The sequence below is a fragment of the Anomaloglossus baeobatrachus genome, chromosome 4, assembly GCF_048569485.1.
Source record: "Anomaloglossus baeobatrachus isolate aAnoBae1 chromosome 4, aAnoBae1.hap1, whole genome shotgun sequence".
Taxonomy (NCBI): Eukaryota; Metazoa; Chordata; class Amphibia; order Anura; family Aromobatidae; genus Anomaloglossus; species Anomaloglossus baeobatrachus.
This window is the reverse complement of record NC_134356.1, coordinates 217,052,326-217,078,693: the sequence shown is the minus strand read 5'-3', so window position 1 is coordinate 217,078,693 and position 26,368 is coordinate 217,052,326. Positions and strand designations below refer to the sequence as shown.

Sequence of the window (26,368 nt, the reverse complement as noted above, 5' to 3'; positions counted from 1 at the left end):
AACATGTAGATTTAAGGTTTCAGCCAATTAATGATGCATAATTTTGGTCAATTTGCAGCCACAAATGACTGGCATCACCGCAGGTTCATAAGAGCTTCATAACACATTCGGAGAGGTCTAGCCAGTAACTTCAGTTGGGCTCCGCTTTCTTTTCCACAGATGCGACTATGAATGTTTTCTCCAGGATATTAGTAAGTATAAAAAATATGCACTTTACAAAAAGGACCAGGAGACTCCAGTATTGTCCTTGTACATTTATTAGTGAACCCTCTCAATTCAGCCACAACATTAAAAAAAATAAATGATTGCACTACCAGGTCAAGCAAAACTAGCAACTTTCATTTTAAAAAAAGTACAAATCTGTTAAAAATTTCAATCAGTATACACATATATATATAATACAATATTACTAGGTAATGTTAAATGCTACAAACCAATATTATTCCAATGGAACGGAGGAAAAGAAACACACTTTGATAGCTTCAAGAACCATTTCTATATATTAGCATTTTTTCAAATACATACATGGGAATGAGGTAACCAGTAAATGTGCAAGTACCAAAAGCCAAAAATAAAAAGTTTATATATAGAGATATATCTATATGTATACGCACACATATAGATATACAAATCTAACACAGAAGACACCTCCGGGACCCTGAGTAAGGGAAGCCACATCTCTGGGGGGGCAGGAATGTTAGTGGGAGGGAAAAATTGAGATCAATCAAACCCAGTGTGAGTATGGGGTCCAGGAGGTTAGGATGATACAGTAAACAATCCACTATATCCCACCATAGGGGTGATTAAAAGAACATATATAGAGAGAGTAAAAAAGTGGCATCTATGCAGCAATCACGGACATCCTAAATCAATGGGTATTACTTAAGCGGACTGATAATGAAGTGCCAAGTGCTTTTCTAGAGCTTCACAGCACTTGTACTATAGTTGTGGGGTTCCTACTGAGATTAGTGGAAGAACCGTATGTATGTAATACAGTGGAGCAGAGGGTGGATGAAGAGACAAACCCTTTCTGCTGGAGAGGGCCTTCTCTGATTTCGCAGAAGACATCTCCACCAGGTAAGGGCTTTCTGAGAGATACGCAGCAGATACTGCTATTGTCTGGGGTGAGTCTGCTGAGAAGTCTGAAGTGTTATTATATACAGTAAGACCTTTGGTAACGTGTGCTGTAAGACAAGCTCTCAATCCAGTTTCTCTGCTATAATCAGTACTACCTTCTTCCACTAGCCCCAATGTGGCAGTTTATAAAACTGGGGGGGAGGAAATTTTATCTATTGTGAGGGTGGAAAGAAAATAGCAGATACAATCATGCTCCAGCATATGAACAGTTGAATTTTCCACTGTTCTCACTGCCAGCATATGGCTTGAAACCTGATGTGCTGCCGTTATGTAAGGCAAGAAGTGTCCACCACCCATAGTGTTCCCGTAGTCCAATTGTGGTGGACCAGGGAAAATATATGAACCACATTTATTTGTGACCTATGAAAGGACAAGCATAATGGATTGGAAAGACAACAGCTGTTGACTAATATATACACACACACACCCATACATTTAGATATACATGTATATATCATTCTGCAGCTGCAGTTTATTTCCAGAATTGTCAACAGTGAGAACAGTGAAGTGGTCAGTGGAGAGGAAGACATCTACAGCCAAAACAGTGGCCGAAGGGGGGGGGGGGGGGGGGGGGGGTTAAGCCCACAAAAAGCAGGGCAAAAAAAAGAAAAACAAAAAAAAAAGGTGTACTGTCTAAACAAAAATCTAAAAAGACTGGTTACTAGCCCCACAATAAGAGGACTGCAAAGCCACCACTCCACAGACAGATAATAGAACATTGTTTTAAAAGGTTATTGATTCGATAGCCTGTGAAATACGATACGTCTAGAATTACAATCCCAATTTACTACAGGTTACAGCAGTGGTGATTTGCATGAGTTTCTCTCTTTCTAGCCGTGATGTGGATTACACTAACATAATGAAACCAGTTGTATGTAGAATTAGCCATTAACATAGTAATATATTTCCACACGTTATTACGCTGTAATATACTAGAGGGCCAGTATTATAAACTAATTAACTTTTGGTCTAGGAACACCCCATCGCACAATCCCTGCCCGAGTGTGACCTTTGCAGGCAACGAGACATTCACATCCCAACAAACAGTTCAGGTGCCTTCTGCTTGCGAACAAGTGCACAGCAGGAATCAGCTCAGCATGATACATAACCCTATATAATGCTTGTCCCAGCCCCCCACCCCCCTTCACGTCACTTCACAGACGGCCAAGGGTTAGCAGATACCATATTCCAAGCTGCTCAGACATGCATATTGTGAAACATTAAGACAGATTCTTTCTGCCCGACCGTTTAGACGCGCACACAGATCAGAAATGGTTGGCTGGCTCTTGTGTTGAATTCATTGCTGTTCTATCATGCAAACTTGAACGAAAACAGATACAAATCAGTAAATAAGGCAGCCGCTCGCCCGTGTTCCCCTGTGCTACTGTCAACACAGAAACCGGGGTGGGGGAAAATGCGGGTGCCAAGTGCAACACGCTCACTAAAAACACAGCATGGCGTGCAACAGAGTGTACCCTGTAATCACACACCAGCCTGCAATTGTGTGACCTGCTGCCGAACAAAATACACTGAGGAGGCATTACCAGGGCTTCTACTACCAGAAATAAACAGGGAGAACACGGGCAAAAAAGGCCCCTGCACCTCCAGACTGGTCCACGCAACACATATGCTCAACAGGATAGGAAACAAAGGAATCCAGAAATTCCAGCAACTGAAGCTTCAAATACATGGAGAATGGCACACGGCCATCAGGCTGGTATGAAAAGAAAAAGCTGGTGATAAACGTATAATGGTCTCCGGTATACCTCCAGGGAGAAGAAGCGAGGAGTGATCACTGGATCGAGAGAATAAAATCACATCCGATGCTAAAGGCCTTATCAGGACTCTGACTTCCAGCTCACCGCTTAGAAAAGATGGAGGAACATTAGAGACTAGATTATAAGGCCAGATAATGAAGTAGAAATCAAGCGATTAATGCCAAATACACATGAACCTCCAACCGCAGATGTGTCTGATGGCAGCAAATGATAGAGGTGGAGCACAACATCTGGTCCAATGCAATAAAAGAAAATAAAACTGCCCGCTAGGGCATCAGTGCAAACATATTTAAATAAGCAGCTGTGACACTTCCCTCAACTAAGGGACTGACAGAAGTTAATTTTTGCAAACAGGGAGCCCCTGGTAATGCCTCAAGGTCCCCTTTTGGGGCTAGCACTGGCCACAATGACCCAGTCTTTTCCTGTTAGCCTCAGCTACTGTCAGAGGAAAGGAAAGAGAGAAAAAGCATCTCTCATTTAGAACCCAATTCATCTCACACACACCTCAAATCCCTCCCAATGCCCACAACTGAAATACATAAGGAAGGGGCACTGTTGGAAAGTATTGGGGTGGAGAGGTACTAGGATGGAGACAGTGGAATGTGTGACTCGACACCACCTCCAGATTCAAAGCTGCTGTGTCCTAGCTGTAAGGACTAGTGCAGGTGGAGGGGGAAGCTGAAGCATCCGAGTCAGGCAAGGAGGCTGGTTTATTTTGTATTGATCCCTCTGGGTTTGTGCACCGGCAGGAGGCAAGAGGGAAAATTGCTGTCCTCAATCCCCATCTCTGTGAATTTCAGAGGCATCAGCCCGGCAGATGGGACATGTGCGGTTGGACTGAAAGAGAAAAAAAAAAAAAAAAAAAAGACATGGTCGTTACTGCAGTGAACTGTCAATATAGGGCTGTACATTTACTTCTGACGTAAGCAATCACATTAGTCACATGTTTGGGAGGTATGTAAATTGTATAATGCTTGGCAATGGCGGAATTACTAATAGAGCCTGCAATGCATGCCTACAACCGGTGCGTTCATTGAGCTTTTCATTATCATAACAGTACAGAACCCCCAATAATTATCTTTAGGGGGCAATCAGGTGATAACATTAGTTGTACAACAGATCAACACCAACCACCATGACAAATGTGAACAGATCACACAACCCATAAGACAACTTTGTTTTTCTCCACAATTGGTCAAAATTAATTGACGCAAGTTTTACAATCTCTGATCTAAATAAGAAAAAAAAAAAAAAAAAAAAAAAAAAAAAAAAAAAAGATAAGAGGAATCCTGGCTGAGCACAACAAAAAATATGTTTAATAATCCACAATTCTTCATAATCGTGTCAAAAGTCCACTGGCTTTCTTTGTACTTAAGTTAAAAGGAGTATTCCACCTTCAGATAATCCCTCTCCAAAGCTGCAGTTTGTATAAACCAAAAAACTGTCTTCAGTCACCGTCTACAGGTCCTCCGCTGAGTCTGATGTTGCCCCCCATGTCTGCAGCACTGCAGTCAGTGTAGGAACCCTTTTCCACCCATCTTTTTACAGACCAGTTTTAATTAGAGCCAAGCCAAATCCTCTCTCTTCCCCAGATCATTTGAGGCTTGGTGGACATATTTTGAGAGTAGTGCCAATGTATGTATAGCGCTGTGGAATTAATAGCGCTATATAAATGAATAAATATTATTATATAGTCAGAGTTTAGGATCCATCCTTTGAGGTCACCTTATTACTGATGGATGGCATAGTTAAAAAAAAAAAAAAAAAAAAAAAAAATAAAATGTATGATGTACCTCCTACATTTCTTTGTATTACAGTAATAGAAATCATGTGTCTGATTGTAGTATACTGATTTATATATACCAGAATATTGGCCACAGAATATGTCCACCGTCACATAAAGTTAACACTACAGGAGTGTTGAACTTGTCCATACCATATATTTCTTTGTTAAGTTTTAAACACTCTTTACTGCCATAAGACAGACCCCATTTTCCATCTCACACGCTGTGGAACATACCTTGAGCCACTTATCAACACATTTTGCGTGGAACTCATGGTTACAAGGTAACACTCTGAGAAGCTGCCGACTTTCAAAGTCACTAAAACACACCACACACCTGAAAGGAAAAACAGACAGCTTTACTTATGCATTTTCATAGTAAGAAACACAGCGGAACTGGCATTTTAATTTTTATTGCACTAATCAAAAAAGTGAACATGAAAAAGTTGCTTCTTTCTCTGCCAGAATTGATCAGTCATTATCTGATGTAAAATCTGTATTCAGTGAGAAGGCAGTTGTTACTGATGAGATTCTATGAAGATGGGAGGCGCTAGAAGCAGATCTCCTCCCCTTCCTTCAATCTAGCTAGAATCTCAATCTTTATTTTTATATAGCGCTAACATATTCCGTAGCGCTTTACATACATCAGCAACATTGTCTCCATTGGGGCTCACAATCTAGATTCCCTATCTGTATGTCTTTGTAGTGTGGATAAATAAGTGACAAAACAAAGGCTGCTTTCATATAAACCCCACCCCCTTTTTTTTTTTTTTAACTGCGGCAAGAATGGATTTTTTTGCCGCAAAACCAAATCAAATCCTTTATAAATGCGTTGTCATTTCAGACCATTTGCAATGGAATCATGGCAAGATGCGGTCACTTGCAGTTGCGTGCAGCACACACTGGATCCGGTGAGATGTGGTATTTTATCTTTTTTCAAAACGCGACTTGTAGCGTTTTTGAATTCTGACAAAATAATGCATCTCACTGGATCCGTGATATTGTGGCGGTACCCACAATGCAGTTCAATGAGCGCCAGATCCTGCTCTACCGGAAGTCACCGCATTCTGATAGGCAGGATCCTGTTGTCTGTACTGAGCGTGCTCAGAAAGTAGTTCCTCCCCTGTGCTTTATGATATAGCAGAGCTGCATCGGTTGAAGGAGACAGAAAACCAGAATCGTGGAGGGGTGAGAGGGAGTCATAAAGATGGAGTCTCCTAAGTGTGTCTGTGTATTTATTTCTAATGAAGTATTTTTCTTTGTGTGATTTTTTTTTTAATCCTTTATTGGGAGATTCTAAATGGCTGGGTCAAACTTGGCATGACATTAAGAATCTCGGGCTTTACACCAGCTGGTAAAGCAAAGCTGGCATTAACCCCTTATTACCCAGCATGCCACCCGGCACCAGGGTCGCTGGAAGAGTTGGATACAGCACCAGAAAGAGCCATTTTCTTGGGGCGGCTGCGGACTGAAATTCGCAGCGGGGGGCCCAGAAAGATTGGGCCACCCTGCACTGCGGATTCCAATCCCCAGCTGCCTAGTTATACCAGGCTGGACACAAAAATTGGGCTAAGCCCATATCGTTTGTTGTTTTTTTTTTTTCAATTATTTTATGAAAGTTATGAAATGAAAAGGAGAGGGTGCTCCTGTGTGGAACCTTAAAAGCACAAGATTTAAGTGGTGTGAGATACACACTCACCTGATATAGTGTTGTACAGCAGGTGGCCGATACCGTGTTATTTTCCCCTTTTTTTTTTTTAATACTCTCCACTTTATGAAATTTTTTTATTTTTTTTTTAATTTTATAAAAGGGGCTTCCCAGGATTTTCCATTGCCAGTGAAGGTAACACCAAACAGTGGGGGTTAGCAGCCAGTAGCTGCTTGGGGTGCCCTTAAGCAATAGAAAATGCAGCTGGAGCCCATGCATTTTTTTTTTTTAACCCTAACCCTAGGAGTTTTTTCTTAAAAATTAAAAAAAAAAAAAAAAAAAAAAAAAAAAAAAAATCGACATTGGCATCGAGCACCTGGGCGTTTTACTGCTCACCCATCCCTACTCCTGACCACACAGCCAGCAGAACAAGTCATCAGATCAGCTGACTCCAGTGCCAGACGATTACTTGTTCTGTGTCCCCTTGCATCCATCGCAGCGTGTGCGGGCTGTGAAGTCAGCTGAGACGGCTGGCACTGGAGTCAGCTGATCTGAACTTAGTTGAACTCCAACACGCACACTCTGCGATGGATGCAGCGGGACACAGAACAAGTAATCAGCCGACACTGGAGTCAGCTGATCTGAACTGAACTCAAGACCACACAATCCGCACACGGTCACACGTGATCAGCAACAGGCAGTGACTGCTGTTAATCTGCATCCATCGCAGCGTTGTGCGGGCTATGAGATCAGGAGTTCAGCTGACTCCAGTGCCAGCCGAAATAAATTCTGTGTCCTGCTGCATCCATCGCAGCAGCCATAAAAAGTAGAAGGATCCGATAAAATAATGTCCGGTAACTTGCGTTTGCATGCAGTGAGCTTGGAATGCACAGGATCCGGTCAAATGCACTTTGAAGTATTTTACCTACACAAAAAAATGCTGATGTGAAAGTAGCCTAACTCAAACTTCCTTCACAGGGAAAAAGAAAACTAAAGCAAAACAAAAAACCCAAAAAAACTTTCCAAGGCTCTGTGTGCACACTTCTATTTTTGCTACAGAATTGGTGCAGTTTGTATTCATAAACTTCATTCAGTCCTTCCCCAGCAAAGTCTATGAGATAGCCAAACTGCTGTGTGCATGTTACTTCTTTTCTGCAGGTCCCTGGTGTTTTGCCATTGATAATGTTTAAAAAACGCAGGGACAAAAACGCAGGCAAAAACGCGCGTGTTTTTTGGGTGCGTTTTTCGCTGGAGACACAAATCTACTGTGCGTGCACAGGGCTTAAGGCTGAGTTCACATGTCCAGTAGTCTTCCGTTTTGATGGATCCATCAGATCTGTTGGCAAAAAAGGTCTGCAAAGACAACTTTTTTGTCAGCTGTTAAATAACTGATGTGATCCTTTTCTTATTTTTTAACATGGAAGTCTATGGAGGACAGATCCTTTAACGAATTGCTATTTAGCCATCTATTTTTCTTGCATTTGTAAATGGACCAGTTTTTTTTCTAACAGGATCCATTACAAATGGATGATCAATATGAATCCGTTAACGGATTTGTCCTCCATGGGCTCCCATGTTAAAAAAAAAAAACAAAGAAAAAAAATAACGGATCTAGCAGAAATCATTTTGCCAATGGATCTATGCAGGATCCATTCTAACAGATGAAATCAGCGCAAATCAGACAAAGTCTGAGTTTTAAAGCAAAACGTAACCTGAAGCATTAGTAAACAGATCTGGACATTCTTACTAGTGAGGAGTGAGCACTACCATGCTTGAGTGCTTGTAACAAGTAGTTGGATGCTAGCGACTGGAGTATATTAGAAATCAATGGGGCACTTGAGCATTTTTCTGGTAACTGTTGATAAAATGCTTGCATTCCCCATTGACTTCCATTATACTCAGTTTACTGGAGTCGCGCCCATCCAAGCAATCCAACTGCTCATTACAATACTAAGCACCCAAGCATGGTAGTGCTAACTTATCACCAATTCTTACCAAACTTCCAAAATGTACCTTCAGCTAGGTCAGATCTACTGCTCTACATTATGTACTCCAGATGACAACTTGCCTTGTTATTTGACTATTAGCTATAAGGCTGGCATGCTCATATGTTATTAACTATTGCATGACCTTATTCCTAAGAAGCTTTAATGACACTATCGATACACAATTACTCACAGGGTTTGCTCCGATTGGTGGCTTTCAAGATTGAAGCGGTAAGATGGAAGCTGCTCTATGTTGGCTTTGGTGAGTCCACGTGGCTTTGCTTCTCCTAGGCGTTCAGCTAAATTAAGCAGTGCCTGTATGACAAAATAAAGCAATGTTTGTTTAACATTATAGGCAGAAAAGTGAGCCATTATTAAATCTACTGTTTGACAAAACTGACCTCATAGTTCTCCATTTCCACGTCATCTACATCCAAATCCAGGCTGATGGATGGGCCCACAGAAGTGGGCGATACAGGGAGCATGGAGCTGCAGGAAGAGGATATTTGAACTTAAAACTGACGGCAATAAGTGTGGCCATAGGTCATAATGCTGCTACAAGATAAGCAAGCGACCCACTCGGATAGGAGGAAGAATACTTACAGAAAGTAGGGCAAAAAACTAGGGTAATATGAAGGAGGCAGTGCAGGAGGTGGCAGTGGTTGCTGCAGGCGATACCGTTGTGTAGTAGTCGCCGTGGCATCAGATGAGCGTATGGCTACAAGTAATAGAGAAGAGAAAACCTACAATCATCAAGTGGAAAATACAAATCAATAGTAACAATCAGGGCTGTGGAGTCGGTAAGCCAAACCTTCGACTCCGACTCCTCAAATTCTCTTGCACCGACTCAGACTCCGGCTCCGACTCCGGCTCCGGCTCCTACATATATTGCTTAGGTAGGTGAAAAATTTATTGTAGTACATGAATATGTGTATGTGAACATCAGACATTTAATAATTTTTATGATACGATAATCAAGATATTTGGATAGAACATAAAATATATTTATTGGAATACAACTTTAGAACACAAAAAACTGTAATAAATTGTAAATATGTAATACACTATGTAATATACAGTAGATTACATATATATCTTGTGTGTGTATATACACTGTGTGTATATATATATATATATATATATATATATATATATATATATATATATATATATATATATATATATATATATATATATATATATATATATATATATATATATATTACATATTTACAATTTATTAGTTTTTTGTGTTCTAAAGTTGTATTCCAATAAATATTTTATGTTCTATCCAAATATCTTGATTATTGTATCATAAAAACAATTAAATGTCTGATGTTCCACATTGTACTACAATAAATTTTTCACTTAAATATAAGCATTATACTAAATGTTATTATTTAGTAAAATATTCAGCACATTCTGCATTGCACTCCTGTCCCCAATTTATTATATATTTTAGGAGTCGGAGTTGGTGCATTTTATACCGACTCCGACTCCACCAAAATGAGCTCCGACTCAGACTCCGACTCCACGACTCCGACTCCACAGCCCTGGTAACAATTCTACTTCTGGCATAAGATGACCCCTTACAAACACTAACCATAAGGCCTGAGCCACACGGCGAGAAAATCGGTGCGAGTGGAATGCAATAAAACATCACATTCCCCTCGGACCAATTCTAGCCTGTGTGTCAGTGCACATGAGCGATTATTTTCTCAGCCCTAATCGGACCGAGAAAACAATCGCAGCATGCAGTAATTGTAAGCTGAGACTCTTTCTCTGGCACCCATTCAAGTGAATGGGGCGAGAGAAAAATCACACTGCACTCATGGTACACCGGTGTACCATGCATGCAAAGTGAGAATTGCAATAGCCGGCTACGGAGGAGAGAGGGAGATAAATCCCTCCCTCCCCTCTTAAGAGCCGGCCCGCTCGCACAGTCGGACGGCAGATGCAGGGACACTCGTATGACACTCGGCTCCTGCTGTGCTGCCAGCACGAGCCGTGTGTCATGCGAGCATCGCAGTAGTGCCCCATGTGGCCCCAGCCTTAGAGCCCTATATGTCCAAAACATAAAGCTAAGCAATATGAGATGACATAGTCCCCATTAGCAAGAATCTGCAAAAGAACATGTCATAGAAAGAGGACCACAAAGCCTAGGAAATACACCGTACAGGAGGAATGAAAAGTCACATAGGAGCTTCCTGGTATAGGTTTAGCAAACTTACCATTGGAAAGGACAGCTCCTGGTGCAGTGCATCATGGGAGAGGTAATGCATGGGCACTGAATGGGGCAATGCAGGCACAGGGTGAGAGTGGTGGAATGGGAAGTTGCCCATGTGATGTTGCTCCCCTCGGAGATCCAGCTCATTGTCTATCCTTTGCAGTGGCTATAAAATGTTTAAAATAAAAATGAACGTCAATACAGAACAGATCCCAGCTTCGCTGCTTGTATTAAATTAAGGTGGGGGCGGTCATTAGTATTGAAAAATACTTGTTGTAGACACAGGTCTTCAACAACCAATTTCTCCAACTGCAGTTTACAAAATTATATAGAAGTCCCACAGAGAGAGTGTGCACAAGTTTACAGAAATACACAGGAAAAAAAAAACAAAAAAACCCCCAGAAAAGTGGGGACATACTCCATTGTGTAGGTGAGGAATGTCTGATTGTTGTGGTCCAAGCCTGAACATAGTGCTAAACAACAGTACTCGGCTATTTGTGTCAGGCCTCAAAAATTATATTCCCACCTGATTGCCTGCACTTCTCTTTCATAGTGTACTATTCTTCTCTTGATGACTGCACTCTTCTTAGGCCTCTTTGACGTGCCCGTGCAAAACACACGTTTTGCACGGTCTGTAGTGCAAGTGCGTATGTGTGTGTTCAGCGTGTGCTGTCAGTGTGAGATCCGCATAGCACACGGACAGCATGAATTTCTATACTTACCTGTCCATGGTGCTGCTGTGTCCAGCGCTACTGCTGCTTCCGGTCCTCAGTGCAGTGCATATGCAATAAACATAATGAGCAGGGGTCGGACACAAGTGACAGCAGCGCTGGAGACCTCAGCGGTGGAGACAGGTGAGTATAGAAAAGCATTTTATTTGACAGACGTGTTTTCTCAGGTACGTGTCACACTGATGTCACACGGAGCACATCAGTGTGTAGGCCGTGTGACATCTGTGCTATCAGAGAGAAACAGACATATCTGTGTGTGGAGAACACAGACACATACATGCTCCATGGAAAACGATTATTCCTGGCTCACAGCGTTAAATTTAGGTGCTCAGAAAAAGCAGCAAGTCTAATAGAAAATAATTCTGGCACACTTGGAGACAATATGAAGAGGAGAAAATCTTGAAATGCTTAAATGGTTTTATTTTGTGCATAGATCAAAAAAGAAGTTGATGATAATTCATCCATGGATGGATGAATTATCATCAACTTCTTTTTTGATCTATGCACAAAATAAAACCATTTAAGCATTTCAAGATTTTCTCCTCTTCATATTGTCTCCAAGTGTGACATACATGCTCCACACATAGAAAACATGCAAGTGTGAGCAAACCCATTGATTTTAATGGGTCTACTTGTGTCAGTGTCTCCGGAACGTGTGAAAACGGACATTACCCGTACCGGAAACACAGACGTGTGAAGCAGGCCTTACTCACAGGCCATATAGTTTGGATTCATCAATATCAGCGTTGTTCACTGGTCTTGATGAGGGGGAATGCAGGACTGATTCATTAATATGCACATTCCTCTAATGAATCAGGATGTCTAAAAAGTGCCATACACACCATCAGAAACCTTAGGGTATTGTTCACACGCATTTCTGCCACGCTCCCAGCAAAGTGAACGAGATCTCTGAAATCTCATCCACACGTTGCTTATTTTTTTACTTTCAGATCTGAAGCAGTTTCAAATCTACAGCATGTTTATTTATTTATTTATTTTTTTTTTACAGGGTTTTCACCCATTATTATTATAGCGCCATTTATTCCATGGCGCTTTACAAGTGAAAGGGTATACGTACAACAATCATTAACAGTACAAAACAGACTGGTATAAGAGGAGAGAGGACCCTGCCCGCGAGGGCTCACAGTCTACAGGGAATGGGTGATGGTACAATAGGTGAGGACAGAGCTGGTTGTGCAGTGGTCTACTGGACTGAGGGCTATTGTAGGTTGTAGGCTTGTTGGAAGAGGTGGGTCTTCAGGTTCCTCTTGAAGCTTTCCACGGTAGGGGAGAGTCTGATATGCTGAGGTAGAGCGTTACAGAGTATGGGGGGAGATACCCATGCCAATAAATGGTAAAACTCTCTACTAAACTGCGAGGAGCGGCTGTAATAATTACCCAGCTCTTTGATTTCTAGGTCACTCTGCAACCTATTTATCTGCAAATAATTAGAATTTTAATTTTATTTTTTTTTTTTTTTGCACATGACCGGTTCTCTCTAATGACATTTACTTTAAATTTGGGGTATTTGTCCTGCTGCAGAATACATTTGGAGCCAGACATCTCCTGATAATATTGAATGATAGATATGTATTTACCTGCAATTCTCAGCATTGAAGACCCCATTAGTCCTGACCAAATCCCCAACTCTATTTGCTGAAAGGGAGCCCCAAACTTTCAAGGACCCTGCACCATGCTTCACAGTTACCTGAATACACCTAATAATGTATCGCTTTTTTGCTAGAGACAAATAGTTAAAATTTTGATTTCTCAGTCGAGATCACCTGCTGCCATTTTCTGCACCCCAGTTCCTATGTTTTTGTGCATAGTTGAGTTACTTGGATTGATCCCTTGTAAAAATATATGGCTTTAAGGCAATTATTCCATGAAGACCACTTTTGGCCAGATTTCTCCAACAGTAGATTGAGAGAAGCTGGGTCCCACTAGTTGCAACCTTTTTTGAGTTGATGACATTGGTGGACATTCCAGATTTCAAAATAAAAATGCATCATGCTTACCTTCCATCTGCTGAACTAAACGTTTCCTTGGCCGACAACTGCGTCTTTGGGCCTCAATGTTGCCCATTTCTTGATGCTTTGTCAAAGGAGCTTGAATAGCACATAAAGCCCAGTTTGCTTTTAAATCTTTGCCTGGGAGAGACCTTCCTAATGCTGTATAACTACCTTGGGTCTTGTTGCTGTGCTTAGACTTGCCATAGAGTGTAGCCTGTGACATGAACGGTCTTCCACAACCTCCCCTTTGAATCAGTTTGGCTGTTCCAGTTTTAAAGGGAACCTGTCACCGGATGTTTATAATACTCACCTAATGGTCAGTCCAGAGCAGACTGGTCTGTTGGGCGTCTCCTTTCTCCGGGTCTGCGCCTCCTCTTTCGGCCATCTTTGTCCTCCTTCTGAAGCTAGTGTGGATGACGCGTTCTACGTCATCTACACTAGCCGACATTGAGGTCCTACTTAGGGCAGATCAAAGTGTGCCTACGCGGGGCCTCAATGTCGGCTTGTGCGTATTACGTAGAACATGTCATCCACACTAGCTTCAGAAGAAGGACAAAGATGGCCTAAACAGGAGGCGCAGACCCAGAGAAAGGAGGCGCCCATCCGACCAGTCTGCTCTGCACAGACCGTTAGGCAAGTATTATAAACATCCTGTGACAGGTTCCCTTTAAGCAGTCTACAAAATTTGTTGTTAACCCTTTCATAACATTTGCCCTACCTATACGTCATGGTCAGATAGGGGTTTGATAAAATTCCCAACAGAAAAATCACTGTAATGGCCTGTGGTGGGGTCCATCTATTTATGCATCTTTTTCGGCGTGCACAAAAGTGCGGTCAACAACAGTTTTGTGCAACATTGAAAACACGGACACCGCTGAACAGAGACTAAACAGAGTCGAGAGTAACTCTGCTGCCTCAGTGAATGGATCTATTGGGGGTTTCACCTTGATCATGTATTCTTGAGATGGAGATGGAAATCCTGATGTAAGTGCTAAGCATAGAGCACAAGATAAATGTGAACTGATCCACAAAATAGCATTTAACTATATCGCCACCCCCCCCCCCACAAAGAAACCCCCAAAACAAAATTAAAAAAAAAAAAAAAAAAAACACAAAACCCCAAGTCATCACTCGTCATCTGTTAATGGAAATAAAGGTTGATGGCAGCAGAAAATCTCTGGAAAAGTTCCCCCCCCCACCCCCCAAAAAAAAGAACAAATTCCAGCTGTCCCCTAGCTTCTGAGCACAACAATGTGTCTAAGGCCTCCTTCACACGTCCATATCTCTGGTACGTGTTTGGTCATTTTCCTCACGTGCCGGAGACACGGGCACACGTAGACCCATTAAAATCAATGGGTCTGCGCTCACATGCGTGTTTTGCCATGGACCGAGTGAAGCATACAAGTGCGCCATACGAAGACATTTCAGTTTTTCTCCGGCATCACGGGTGTCACACGGACTGCATGGATGTGATCCGTGTGACACGCACCGGAGAAAACACACGTGCCTGTGAAGTAAAAAGAATTTCTGTATTCACATTTTCCAGTGCTGCTGTCTCTGCTGTCACTCGCTTCCGACCCCCGCTCATTGCATATTCACTCCACTGCGGGTCGGAAGCAGCAGCAGCGGGGAGTCGCCAGGACCGGAGACCGAAGATCGGCACCATGGACAGCAACGCCATGAACAGGTGAGCAGAAAGTTCCCGTTCTCTGTATGTTATCACGGATACCACTCGGAAAACACTTGTGTGCCTTAAACATGGCACACGGAGGACAAACGTGCGTGATTTTCACAGACGTGTGAAAGAGGCCTAAGCCACAGTTAACATCCACATCTCGCATTCTTGTACTGGAGAGGTCTCTTTAATGTGCGGGGGTGGGTGTCTCCAGAAGCATGAGCTGGACACAATGTATGGGCACTACAAAAGGGTTTATTTGCAATTTTTAATTCTGCAACATCCACTGCGTTTGACTTCATGGGCGTCTAACAAAATTGTCGAAGAGTGTCCAGAGGGGTGTAATTTCCAAAATGTAGCCACCTGAGTGGGGGGGGGGGGGGGGTTCTGCTGTTCTGGCACTCAGGAGCTCTGCAAACTATTCTAGGAAAATCTGTCATTTGGTCAAACAGTACTGTATAGTACATTGCCACATTTAGGAGAAATTGTGCAACACATCAAGGAGCCTTTCTAACCTATTACCCTTGTGAAAATTGGAAATCTGGGGTAAAAAAAAATAAATATTTTAGTGGCAAAAAAGTAATTGTTTTTTCTTGTCTGCCCAATAGTATAGAAAGAAATCCGTAGTACTCACCAGTAAAAAGCATTTTTTCTTTCACATACAGTTTAATTAAAGAGACTGCAGTATCGAGGGCAAGTGCAAAGGTGCTCAAGGCATCGGACAAGCTCTGTTTCGCGCACGTGTGCACTTTTACGGGTCTGAAACGCACTTGTAGAAGAGCACACATGCGCGAAACGGCCACCTGACGTATTTTTCACCCCTGCACTTTATGTCCTCTCTCCCTCGATACTGCAGTCTCTTTGGTGAAACTTTTTTTTTTTAACTATATAAAGGATATTTTGTACCTGTGAGTGCTGCGGATTTCTTTCTACTTGAAGAAAACTGCTCAGATCAGCTGAGCATCATCTGGGATTCTCTCTCCCTTAAACTATTTCAGGAACTATGTTCACGCTTCTGTTATAGTATCTTCTTTATACAGTATAACATTTTGTGACACCTGTGGTGTCACTATGCTCACTGCACCCCTAGATAATTTCATTGAGGGGTGTACTTTGCTTCTCTGGCATGTCAGCGCCTCTGCCAACGTGAAATGGCACCCGCAAACCATTCCAACTAAATTTGAACTTCCAATATGGTGCGCCTTACCTTCGGAGCTTAGCGCTTTCTTTGCCTCAAAAATGAAAAACTTGGGGCCAAAGCAACATTAGAGGCATAGTTTCCAGAATGATACAAAAGTTGTTTGCCAGCTTACCGATGTCCGTGAAGATTAGTGGAGTACTTTCCAATGTAAGTAGATAAAGAGAATTTTGTTACTTACCGTAAATTCTTTTTCTTATAGTTCCGTCATGGGAGACCCAGACCATGGGTGTATAGCTACTGCCTCCGGAGGACACACAAAGTTACTACACTCAAACGTGTAGCTCCTCCCTCCTAGCATATACACCCCCTGCTAGCCAGTCCTAGCCAGTTTAGTGCAAAAGCTGAAGGAGGACATCCACCCACAAGAAGAGAGAGTAAAATCCGGAAGAACCGGAACGTCTGTCTACAACAATAACAGCCGGTGAAGACACACGGAACAAGAAACCTGCCAACAGGCAATAGGGAGGGTGCTGGGTCTCCCATGACGGAACTATAAGAAAAAGAATTTACGGTAAGTAACAAAATTCTCTTTTTCTTCATCGTTCCTATGGGAGACCCAGACCATGGGACGTCCTAAAGCAGTCCATGGGTGGGAATAAACAGACAACTGAGAAGCAGGCAAACCCAACTTCACAAATGGGCGACAGACGCCTGAAAGATGAGTCTGCCCAAGCCCGCGTCTGCCAAAGCAAGAGCATGCCTTGGATAGAGCTTCGAAAAAGTATGCAGACTAATTCGAGCTGCAGTCTGACAGACCTACTGAGCCGTAGCCTGGCGCCTGAAAGCCCAAAAGGCACCGACAGGTCTGATCAAATGTGCTCTGATCCCCGGCGGGGAAGGCACTTGAGTACACTGGCAGGCCTCGGAAATGGCCGACCTAAGCCAACGAACCAGGGTCGGCTTAGATGCCGAGAGACCGCTACGTTGACTAGCAGTCAGTACCAGAGAGAGGTGCACCGCCTAATAACGGCGGTGCGAGACACATAGATCCGGGGCGCCCGCACCAGATCCAGGATATGCAACGCTTCCTCAAAGCGATGAACAGGAGCCGGACAAAAGGAAGGCAGGAAAATTGCCCCGGATAAGGTGGAAGCAGTAACCACCTTAAGGAAAAAAGTCCGGAGTCGGACGGAGACCACCTTGTCTTGATGCAAAAGACCAAAAAGGGGGTGACTCAGAGAGAGTGCAGCCAGAACTCCCTGGCGGGAAATTCTAGCCACCAGAAAGACTACTTTCTGTGAAAGATGAAACAAGGAAACCTGCCTAAGAGGCGCAAAGGGGGGTTTCCGGGAACCGGGAGGACCGGATTAAGGTCCCAGGGCTCCATAGGCCGCCGGAAAGGCGGAATGATGTGAGATGCGCCCTTAAAGGAGCGCACCGGAGCCAGCCGGACGATACGCCGCTGGCACATACTGACAGAGCCGAGACCTGTCCCTTAATGAGGGATAGTCCTAGCTGTAGATTGGACTGTGGAAGGGACAGGAGGGTCGGCAAGGCTAAAAAGGTCCAAGGACACTTTGGGGCTCGAGTCATAGCGGAGATGACTTCAGGAAGGATACCAGAAGTCGCCAAGATCCAGGACTCAATAGCTACGCCGTCAATCTGAGAATCCAGAATTTTGACGGAAAAAACGGACCTTTTGAGAAAAGGTGTGGACGGTCCGGAAGATGCCATGGCAACCCAACGGACAGAAGGAGCAGGTCAGAGTACCAAGCCTGCCTGGGTCAGTCTGGAGTAAGAGAATGACCCGACGGCCCCCTTTACTGATCTTGCGCAGGACTCTGGGCAAGAGGTAGAGACGAAGCTGGGATCAAACATGAACCAGTGTGTCTACCGCAAAACCTGAGGATTGTGGACCACGGTTGGACAGCTGAAATAGTCTGCCTCGCAGTTTGGACATCTAGGATGTGGGCTTCGGATACGGTGGACTAGGAGTCCCTTGTCCACTGAAGAATCTTGAGGCGCTAAGATTGCCAGGCGGCTGAGTGTCCCGCCCTGGAAGTTGATGTAGGAAAACGCTGTCACGTTGTCCGACTGGACTCGAATGTGCCTAGCCGCCAACAGATGGTGAAGGCTTAGAGAGCTAGAAATACAGCTCTGATTTCCAGCCCATTGATGGAGATATACTGCTCCCAAGGCGAAAAGACCAGCACCCTGGTGAGGGTCACCCGGGACGGGGCCAGGAAGTCCCTGAGACAGAGTGGCCGAAACCACCACTGAAAACGAGCCCCTGGTCAGTGGCAAAGCCACCACCCCGTGGAAGGAGGGAGTTCGCGTGTGCAGCGGAAAACATCCAGTCTCAGAGGACGCAGGAGAAATTGGGCAAGGAATCACTTCCATTGACGCCACCGTCTGACCAGCACCTGTATTTGGTGTCTGATAGAACGACGTCGACCGCCAGCGGAGGGACTACTGATCAACTAAGAGCAGCTTTACAAGAGCCGACAGAGTCTCGAATTGCGTCCCTGAGAACCTCTGGTTCGAAGTCAGAGTGGACTTGAACAGAATGACAAGCCACCCGAATAGGTTAGAGTGGCGAGAGTAAGCGAAGTACTCTGCTAAGAGTCTGCACTGGATGAAGCCCCGAGAAGAAGGCCGTCCAGGGCAAACGATCACTGCCAATCCCTAGGGGTGCAGGACCCTAATCACAGCAGCCCCAATGAGAATACTCGAGGGGCCGTGGCTAACCCCAAGGGAAGAGCCACGAATTGGACCACTCCGATGGCAAAACGTCGTCAACGCTGGTGTGAAACTGCGATTGACCCCTGCAGAAAGGCATCTCTGATGCCGATGGCTGCTAGGGAATCTCCTTGGGTTCTTGATTGATCCGGTGAAAAAAAACACACGGAACAAGACCGAGACTCCATGTGAACACGCCACACCTGACCATGCTTGAAAAGCTAAAGATCCAGGTCGGAAGGCACCGCCCTCTTCGGGTACTAGAAATAGATTTAAACAAAAATCTCAGAACCGTTCCCAGTCGGGAACCGGTACAATTCCTCCATTGGCCTGCAAGAAATGCCACGGCCTGTGAGAAGGCGGCGGCCTTGGAGCCGGGAGGGGGTGACAGAAAAAATCTGTTTGGCGGGTGGACAGAATTCCATCCTGTAGCCATGGGAGATATATCCCGCCCCCACTGAACGGAGACGTGTTAGAACCATACGTCGCCAAGTGGAGGGAGCCTGCCACCGACCAGGAGGAGGTTGGCGTGGCTAGATAGCTCGGAGGAAGCTGACTAAGTGGCAGCATCTCCTGCGGTCTTCTGAAGACGCAGCTTCAAGCCAATTGATTCTATGAACCTAGGCCGAGCTAGAGGACGATCAGATGGAGGAACGGAAACCACCGAAACCTCAACTGATTCCTGCCCTGGACAGGATCCCTGGTTTAGGTTTGTGGCAAGGAAGAACTCTCCTCGCCAAGAGCTTCCTAAATTTCATCCAGTTGGTTCCGAAGAGACTGGTCCCACCAAAAGGGGAGCCCAGCAAGGAACCTCTATAGAGGCATCTGCCTTCCATTTCCGAAGCCACAGGAGCCTGCGGATAGTGAGGAAGTAGCCAAGACCACCGCCGTGCGGTATCCAGCATGGCAGACCTGGCAGAGGATGAGAAGACTGAAGTTTGGAAGTTCAGGCAACCGTCTTGGGCATAGCGTCCCTGTGAGGGAAAGCATCTCCTCAGAGGAGCCATCAGCCACTGACGTAACGGTCCGGGCTGAGCCACCTGAGGTGAATGAGCCCACCTTTTGACCACCATTGGTGGACAGGGGAAACACAGTCCTCAGAATCACGCTTCATGGGAAGCGACTGTCAGAGCGGACCCTGGGCTGGTCACAGGGCCTGAAAACTGGAGTGGTTAAGGAACACACATAGTGTTCCCCTAGATAAGGTAACTCCGGCGGATTGAGGTCCAGTACAATAATTAATGTACCGTGGGATCCTTATAGAGGTGCCGTCAGCCACTGATACAACTATCCGGGCTGAAAGTCTAGACACCGGAGTGGCCACCCCTGGCGAATGAGTACACTCCTTGACCACCTCTGATGGGAGGGGGAGACAGGCAGCAGAACCCCGCTGTGGGATCTGCAGGACAGGCTGTGGGCTCGGACGCAGCGGGCTGAAAACTGGAGTGGTTAAGGAACACGCTCCTCGTCCTGTTAAAGGTATACTGATGCCTTTCTGCCAGCGGGGAATACTCCCCTGATATAGGCGGATGGAGGTCCAGTACAAGTATAATGGACGCAATCCAATCATTCGCATCCGCGTCACCTACGGACGGATCAAAGTACCTAAAGTAGCGTCCGAGCCCCTGGTAGAGACATCCTCCTCGCCCAGTGAGTCAGCTCGTAATCGGAGTTGCGGGACGGGGAGTACAGGGGACCCTACGTCTCCCTGTGAGGACGACGGGGTCTGTGAGCTTTGCTGAGCGAGCAGAAAACGCCCTGAGAAGGGGGCTGCATGCTCAGCAGATGCCGGGACAGCCGACCCCTGGAAAAAAAGCCACCGAAACCGGAGGAGCTGGAGGGACCATAAATGAGCCTCCAAGCTGAGGGGCCACAGTGGTTATGAGCTCGGTAGAGCCGTACGAGACTACCAAGCCTGCAGCCTCGCTCCGTGAGACATGCTGCAGAGGTGGGGGGCTCTGTCTAGAATGTTTAGAATACCCAAGACAGGGGTTCAGCCCGGGGAGACTCCAGGCTGAGGTACCACCACATAAGAACCATTACAGTGTGGGTCTGTGCTAGTTCAGACAATATGCCTACATGCAGAACATGTAGTGTACAGCCTTGGAGCTTTGCTCCTAGTGTGAGACATGCTGCTGAGGAGGAGGTTCTATAATAAAGAATTAACTCCTTCAGAATGCCCTGCTAGTGTATAAAAGTGCACAACCAGAGGTTGTGACTTATCAGGCCGCTATTATGAGTGCCCCCCGGGTTCCAAGCCTGGACCCCCAGCCAGATATCCACTCCCTCTGCACTGCAGAGCAGCCAGCGCCGACCAGCGTACTAAGAACGCTGAGAAAATGGCGCCCGAGTGAGGGGGGGGGGGGGCGGGGGTTAACCCAGGAGCGGGAATCGGAGGGCTAAGGAGATGTACAGGGGAGGGAATCATCTCCTCAAAAAGGAGTGTCCTCCCCTGTACAGAGCGGCCGGTGGGCGGCGCTGCAGTGTCCCCCTGCATGACTGACATGCAGGGGAACGAAACGAAACTAGGCCGCGGCTGAAGCCGGGGCCTAGAGTTATACATGCGGCCGAAAATCAGGCATCATCGGCGTGGTACACAGTAAAAACCGTGGAACCGGCCAGAACACAGTGAAAAGCAGCATTATCAAAGTAAATCACTGTCCCCCCAATAAAGTGCCCCACATTGCAGAAGGACCCTCTGAATAACGTCTCTATACTTAGCTTTGAGACGCAGGGCCCAGTGCTCCGTCCAGCAGGGTCCTGCCAAAGGGCTGCGGATGGAGGCCGGTCTCCTGCAAGGCAGTGAGAACCGTGTGGGCTCTAACTTCAAGCCAGAGCCCCTAAGGGATGGTGAAGGAGCGCGGCATGAAGGGCTCTTGCCCTGAATCAACCTTAACAGCACCGCCGCCAGGGGGGTGTGAAGGGACATGCCGGGGGTCCAGTTGACCCGCTTTTCTTCCAAATCTTTAGAAAAAATGAAAAATCAAAAAAGGATGCATGTGTGTGTGTGATCCTCCTGACACAAAGCATGAAACTGGCTAGGACTGGCTAGCAGGGGGTGTATATGCTAGGAGGGAGGAGCTACACGTTTGAGTGTAGTAACTTTGTGTGTCCTCCGGAGGCAGTAGCTATACACCCATGGTCTGGGTCTCCCATAGGAACGATGAAGAAATATAGAAACAGAATGGCGGCCAGCCACACAGTCCAGAATTAGGGGGGGGGGGGAAAGGAGCAGCAAGATCCTGCGGAAAACATGTACAAAAGTCCTTGATCTTAAAGTATAAAATTAAAAAACATACGAGGTGGCAATCCACCGGACTATGTTTCACCTTACTGAAGCTGAAACGCGTAGTCCTGTGGATTGCCACCTCCTATGTTTTTTGTCCCATGTTGAGGAATACTACATTTTTAATGAAGTTTGGAATAAAATAATATTTACTTTAAGATCAAGACCTTTGTACGTTTTCCGCTGGATTTTGCTGCTCCCTTTTTTCCTAGTTTCCAGAATGGATTCACTTATGGGGGTATTTCTACTGTTTTGGCATGTCAGTAGATCTTCAAATGTGACATGGTGTCTGGAATCTATTTTGTCCAAAATCAGGCTCTTTCCCTTCGGAGACCTATCATTCACCCAAACAGTAGTTTTCCTCCACATATGGGGCATCAGCGCACTTAGAATAAATTGCACAACAAATTGTATGGAGGTTTTTCTCCTGGTTCCAATGTGAAAATGAAAAATTTGGGGATTATACAACATTTTTCTGGTAAAAATATTTTATTTTCTTGGCTCAACATAATAAAAAATTCTGTGAGGCACATAGGGGTTGAATGTGCTCCCCACACCTCTAGATACATTTTTTGAGGTGTGTAGTTTCCAAAATGGGGCAACGTGTGTGTGTGTGTGTGTGTGTGTGTGTGTGTGTGTGTGTGTGTGGGGGGGGGGGGGGGGTGTGTTTGCAAAATTTAGGCACATTAGGTTCTGCAAGTGCGACATGGCATCTGTTATCTATTCCAACCACTTTTGCACTTCAAATATTAAGTAGCACTCCTTCGCTGAGGGCTGCTGTGCACCCAAACAGTAGTTTTCCACCACTTATGGAGTATTTCTGTAGTAAGGAACAATTGCACAACAAATTGTATTGGCCCATTTCCTTCTTTTACCCTTATTAAAACGCTAAAGTTACATTTTTATTGTAAAAAGTTACATTTTATTTTTTTAATCCACATTGCTTTAGTTCCTCTGAAGCATGTGAAGGGTTATTAGCCACATGAGTATCTAAAGGCTTCTATTGAAGAATATTAGGTAATAAGCGGCCTCAATAATTTTGTGTCTACTCATCAACTGTTTAGAAAACCATAGAACTAGAATACTTGAATTTTTTTTAACCTAGTATAGGTACCTCAAACCTGAAGTGTTTAGTAGGATAAATTGTACCACACCATAAGGAGATACAGACTCCATTATGAAGCATAATAAATTTCAACTAGTGCTGCACTGTTATCGTATGGTTAGACTTATAGTAAATTTAGATAGACGATAGCCGCTTGACAACTGTTTTCTTGGAGGGTAGATAACGAACCCCGATGAAGTCAGGTGTCAGAGAGGACACAAAGGGCCGTACGGGTATATCCTGTGAAAGCGCCTGCACCCACTTTACGTGCGATGTTGTGGCTGGGACGCCTTGGCCGATTGTGGTCTCAGCTATGTAGGCAAACCACGCAGTAGATTGTATGACATCACAGATGAGTACAGCAGCCTCTAGGGGCCTATGTCCTAGACATTTTGGAACAACGCAGGTTCTTTCGTCAGGGAATTTATATTATTAAGTGCACCAGCAAGTCTATTCCCATATCCAACATACAGTTGAAACCAGAAGTTTACATACACTATCTAAAAAGACACATCTGCATGTTTTTTCCACTATCTGACATGAAATCAGAATAAACTTTTCCTCTTTTAGGTCAATTAGGAACCAAAATTGTTTATATTTTCCAAATGCCAGAAATAATGAGAGAATGTTTTAAACCATTTTTGTTACTCTCTGCAAAACCAAAAGTTTACATACATTTCATTAGTATTTGGTACCATTGCCTTTAAACTGTATGACTTGGGTCAAATGTTTTGGATCTCCTTCCACAAGCTTCTCACAATAGTTGGTAGGAATTATTTGGGCCCATTCCTCCTGACAGAACTAGTGTAACTGAGCCATGTTCGGAGGTCATGTTGCTAGCACCTGCCTTTTTTACCTTTGCACATACATTTTCAATAGGATTGAGATCAGGGCTTTTTGATGGCCACTCCAAAGCATTGACTGTTATCCTTTAGCCACTTTGTAACCAGTTTGGCAGTATGCTTCAGGTCATCGTCCATTTGGAAGACCCATTTCCACCCAAGCTTTAAGTTCCTGGCTGATGTCTTGAGATGTTGCTTCAGTATTGCCACATAATCTTCTCTCCTCATGATACCATCTATTTTGTGAAGTGCACCAGTCCCTCCTGAAGCAAAACAACCCCACAACATAATGCTGCCACCCCGTGTTTCACAGATGGGATGGTGTTCTTCGGCTTCAAAGCTTCTCCCTTTTTCCTCCAAATGTAAATGTTATGGCCAAACAGTTCAATTTTAGTTTCAGCAGACCACAGAACATGTCTCCAAAAATTACAGTCTGTATTCATATGTACATTTGCAAACATTAATCTGGCTTTTTTATATTTCTTTTGGAGTAATGGCTTCTTCTTGGCAGAGTGGCCTTTCAGCCTACATTGATACAGCACTCGTTTCACTATGGATAATGACACAATCTTACCAGCTTCCGCCAGCATCTTCTCGAGGTATTTTGCTTTTGCTCTTGGGTTGATATGCCCATGTCTGACCAAAGCACGCTCATTTCTGGCTCTGGTACACAGAACCAGTCTCCTTCCTGAGCAGTATGATGGCTGTACATTCCCATCTTGTTTGTACTTGCGTATAATTGTTTGTACAGATGAAAAAGGCACCTTTAGGTATCTGGAAATTGCAACCAAGGATGATCCAGACTTGTGCAAGTCCATAATTCTCTTCCTGAGATCTTGGCCGATTTCTTTTGACTTTCCCATGATGCTACACAAAGAACCAGCGTGTTTCAGGTGTGTATTAAAAATACACCACAGGTGTGTCTCTATCTCATATCTTGCCAATAAACCAGAAGCCTCCAAAAATATGACATCATATGGGCTGTCCCATATTATTTAAAGGCATAGTACTCTTCGTGTATGTAAACTTTTGACTTTGCAGAAAGTAAGAAAAAAATGCCTTAAAAACATTCTCCTCTCTCACTATTCTGGCATTTAGCAAATATAAATAATTTTGGTTCCTAATTGACCTAAAACAGGAAAAGTTTATTATGATTTCATGTCAGATAGTGAGAAAAACCTGCAGATGTGTCTTTATAGAGAGCGGAGGGAAATCCTGCAGATGTGTCTTTTTAGATTGTGTATGTAAACTTCTGGTTTCAACCGTATCCTCGTAAGGTGTGGGACGCAGATGCAAAACAATTTTTCTTGTTTCATTATATAACGAAAAAAGAAAACAAAACTCAATCACTGGGATCCGTTGAAGTGATAGTTATTACCTCAAAGTGACATTGGTTCGAATTGTAAAAATTGGCCTAGTGAGAAAGGTGAAAACCAGGTTCGGAGGAAGGGAGTAATGACTATTTTTCAACTTCGATATGAAAATGATTATCACCTATTTGGTATAATCTGTAATTCATACACTTGACTATCATCCTAATCCTTTCTTGACTGTATAGGCTAGACTTAGAAGAATTTATGTGGTTTTAAAGACCAAATACTGATTTGATTTTAATTTGTCTTCTGTTCATTCACTTTGCTAGGGTATAAGAAACTATTAACATCTCTTATTTTTTTTTTTAAAGCATTGTTTTATTTTCTCACACCTGCCTAAAACTTTTGCACAGTACCATACTAATTATGGAGAGAGACTAAAAAACAAGTAGGTGTGAGGGTGCACTTAAATGTTTGTCAGCGCCTAGGGTGCACCGAGTAACTATTGAAACCAAGTACAGGCGATCTGTACGGAGACTCCCTTTACTTACCATATCCCAAGTGGGCACTACATGTGCACTCAGGACAATCGGAGAAAATCAAGGGGTAGATTATTGGGATCATGCAACTATCTCATATAGTGATGTGATTTGTGTTTTTCTTACATAGCAGACAATTCGATCCATGCACTCAACACCTCTTGTTGGGGCACAATGCAAAGAATGGCTAAATAAACAGCCGTATTAACCATATGAATGGACTGAGGAAATCATTTTAAAGCAGAATACTCAAGGTTGTACTGTAATTAGAAAACGACGCCAGATATAAGTCACATGCAGGAACAAGAAAATAAAAATATAAAAGGGATTAGAATAAACAGTTGCAGGAACGTTTTCCTATGTAAGCTTATATTGTTTACCATATGCACTAACAGTATAATAAACCATATAAGAAGAACATTCTTAT

The 26,368-nt window shown here is 44.1% G+C and overlaps 1 protein-coding gene across 1 annotated transcript in view; it reads right to left on the bottom strand.

Annotated features, from left to right (window-relative positions):
- Nucleotides 1–239: 239 nt before the first annotated feature.
- RNF44 (ring finger protein 44) overlaps nt 240–26,368 on the bottom strand; it is a 47,195-nt gene continuing 21,066 nt past the window's right edge. Inside the window, 7 exon segments of the mRNA XM_075344656.1 lie at nt 240–3,752; nt 4,936–5,035; nt 8,525–8,646; nt 8,733–8,820; nt 8,935–9,019; nt 9,022–9,049; nt 10,563–10,724. Of these exon segments, the coding sequence (XP_075200771.1) occupies nt 3,690–3,752; nt 4,936–5,035; nt 8,525–8,646; nt 8,733–8,820; nt 8,935–9,019; nt 9,022–9,049; nt 10,563–10,724 (648 nt within the window). The 3' untranslated portion in view covers nt 240–3,689.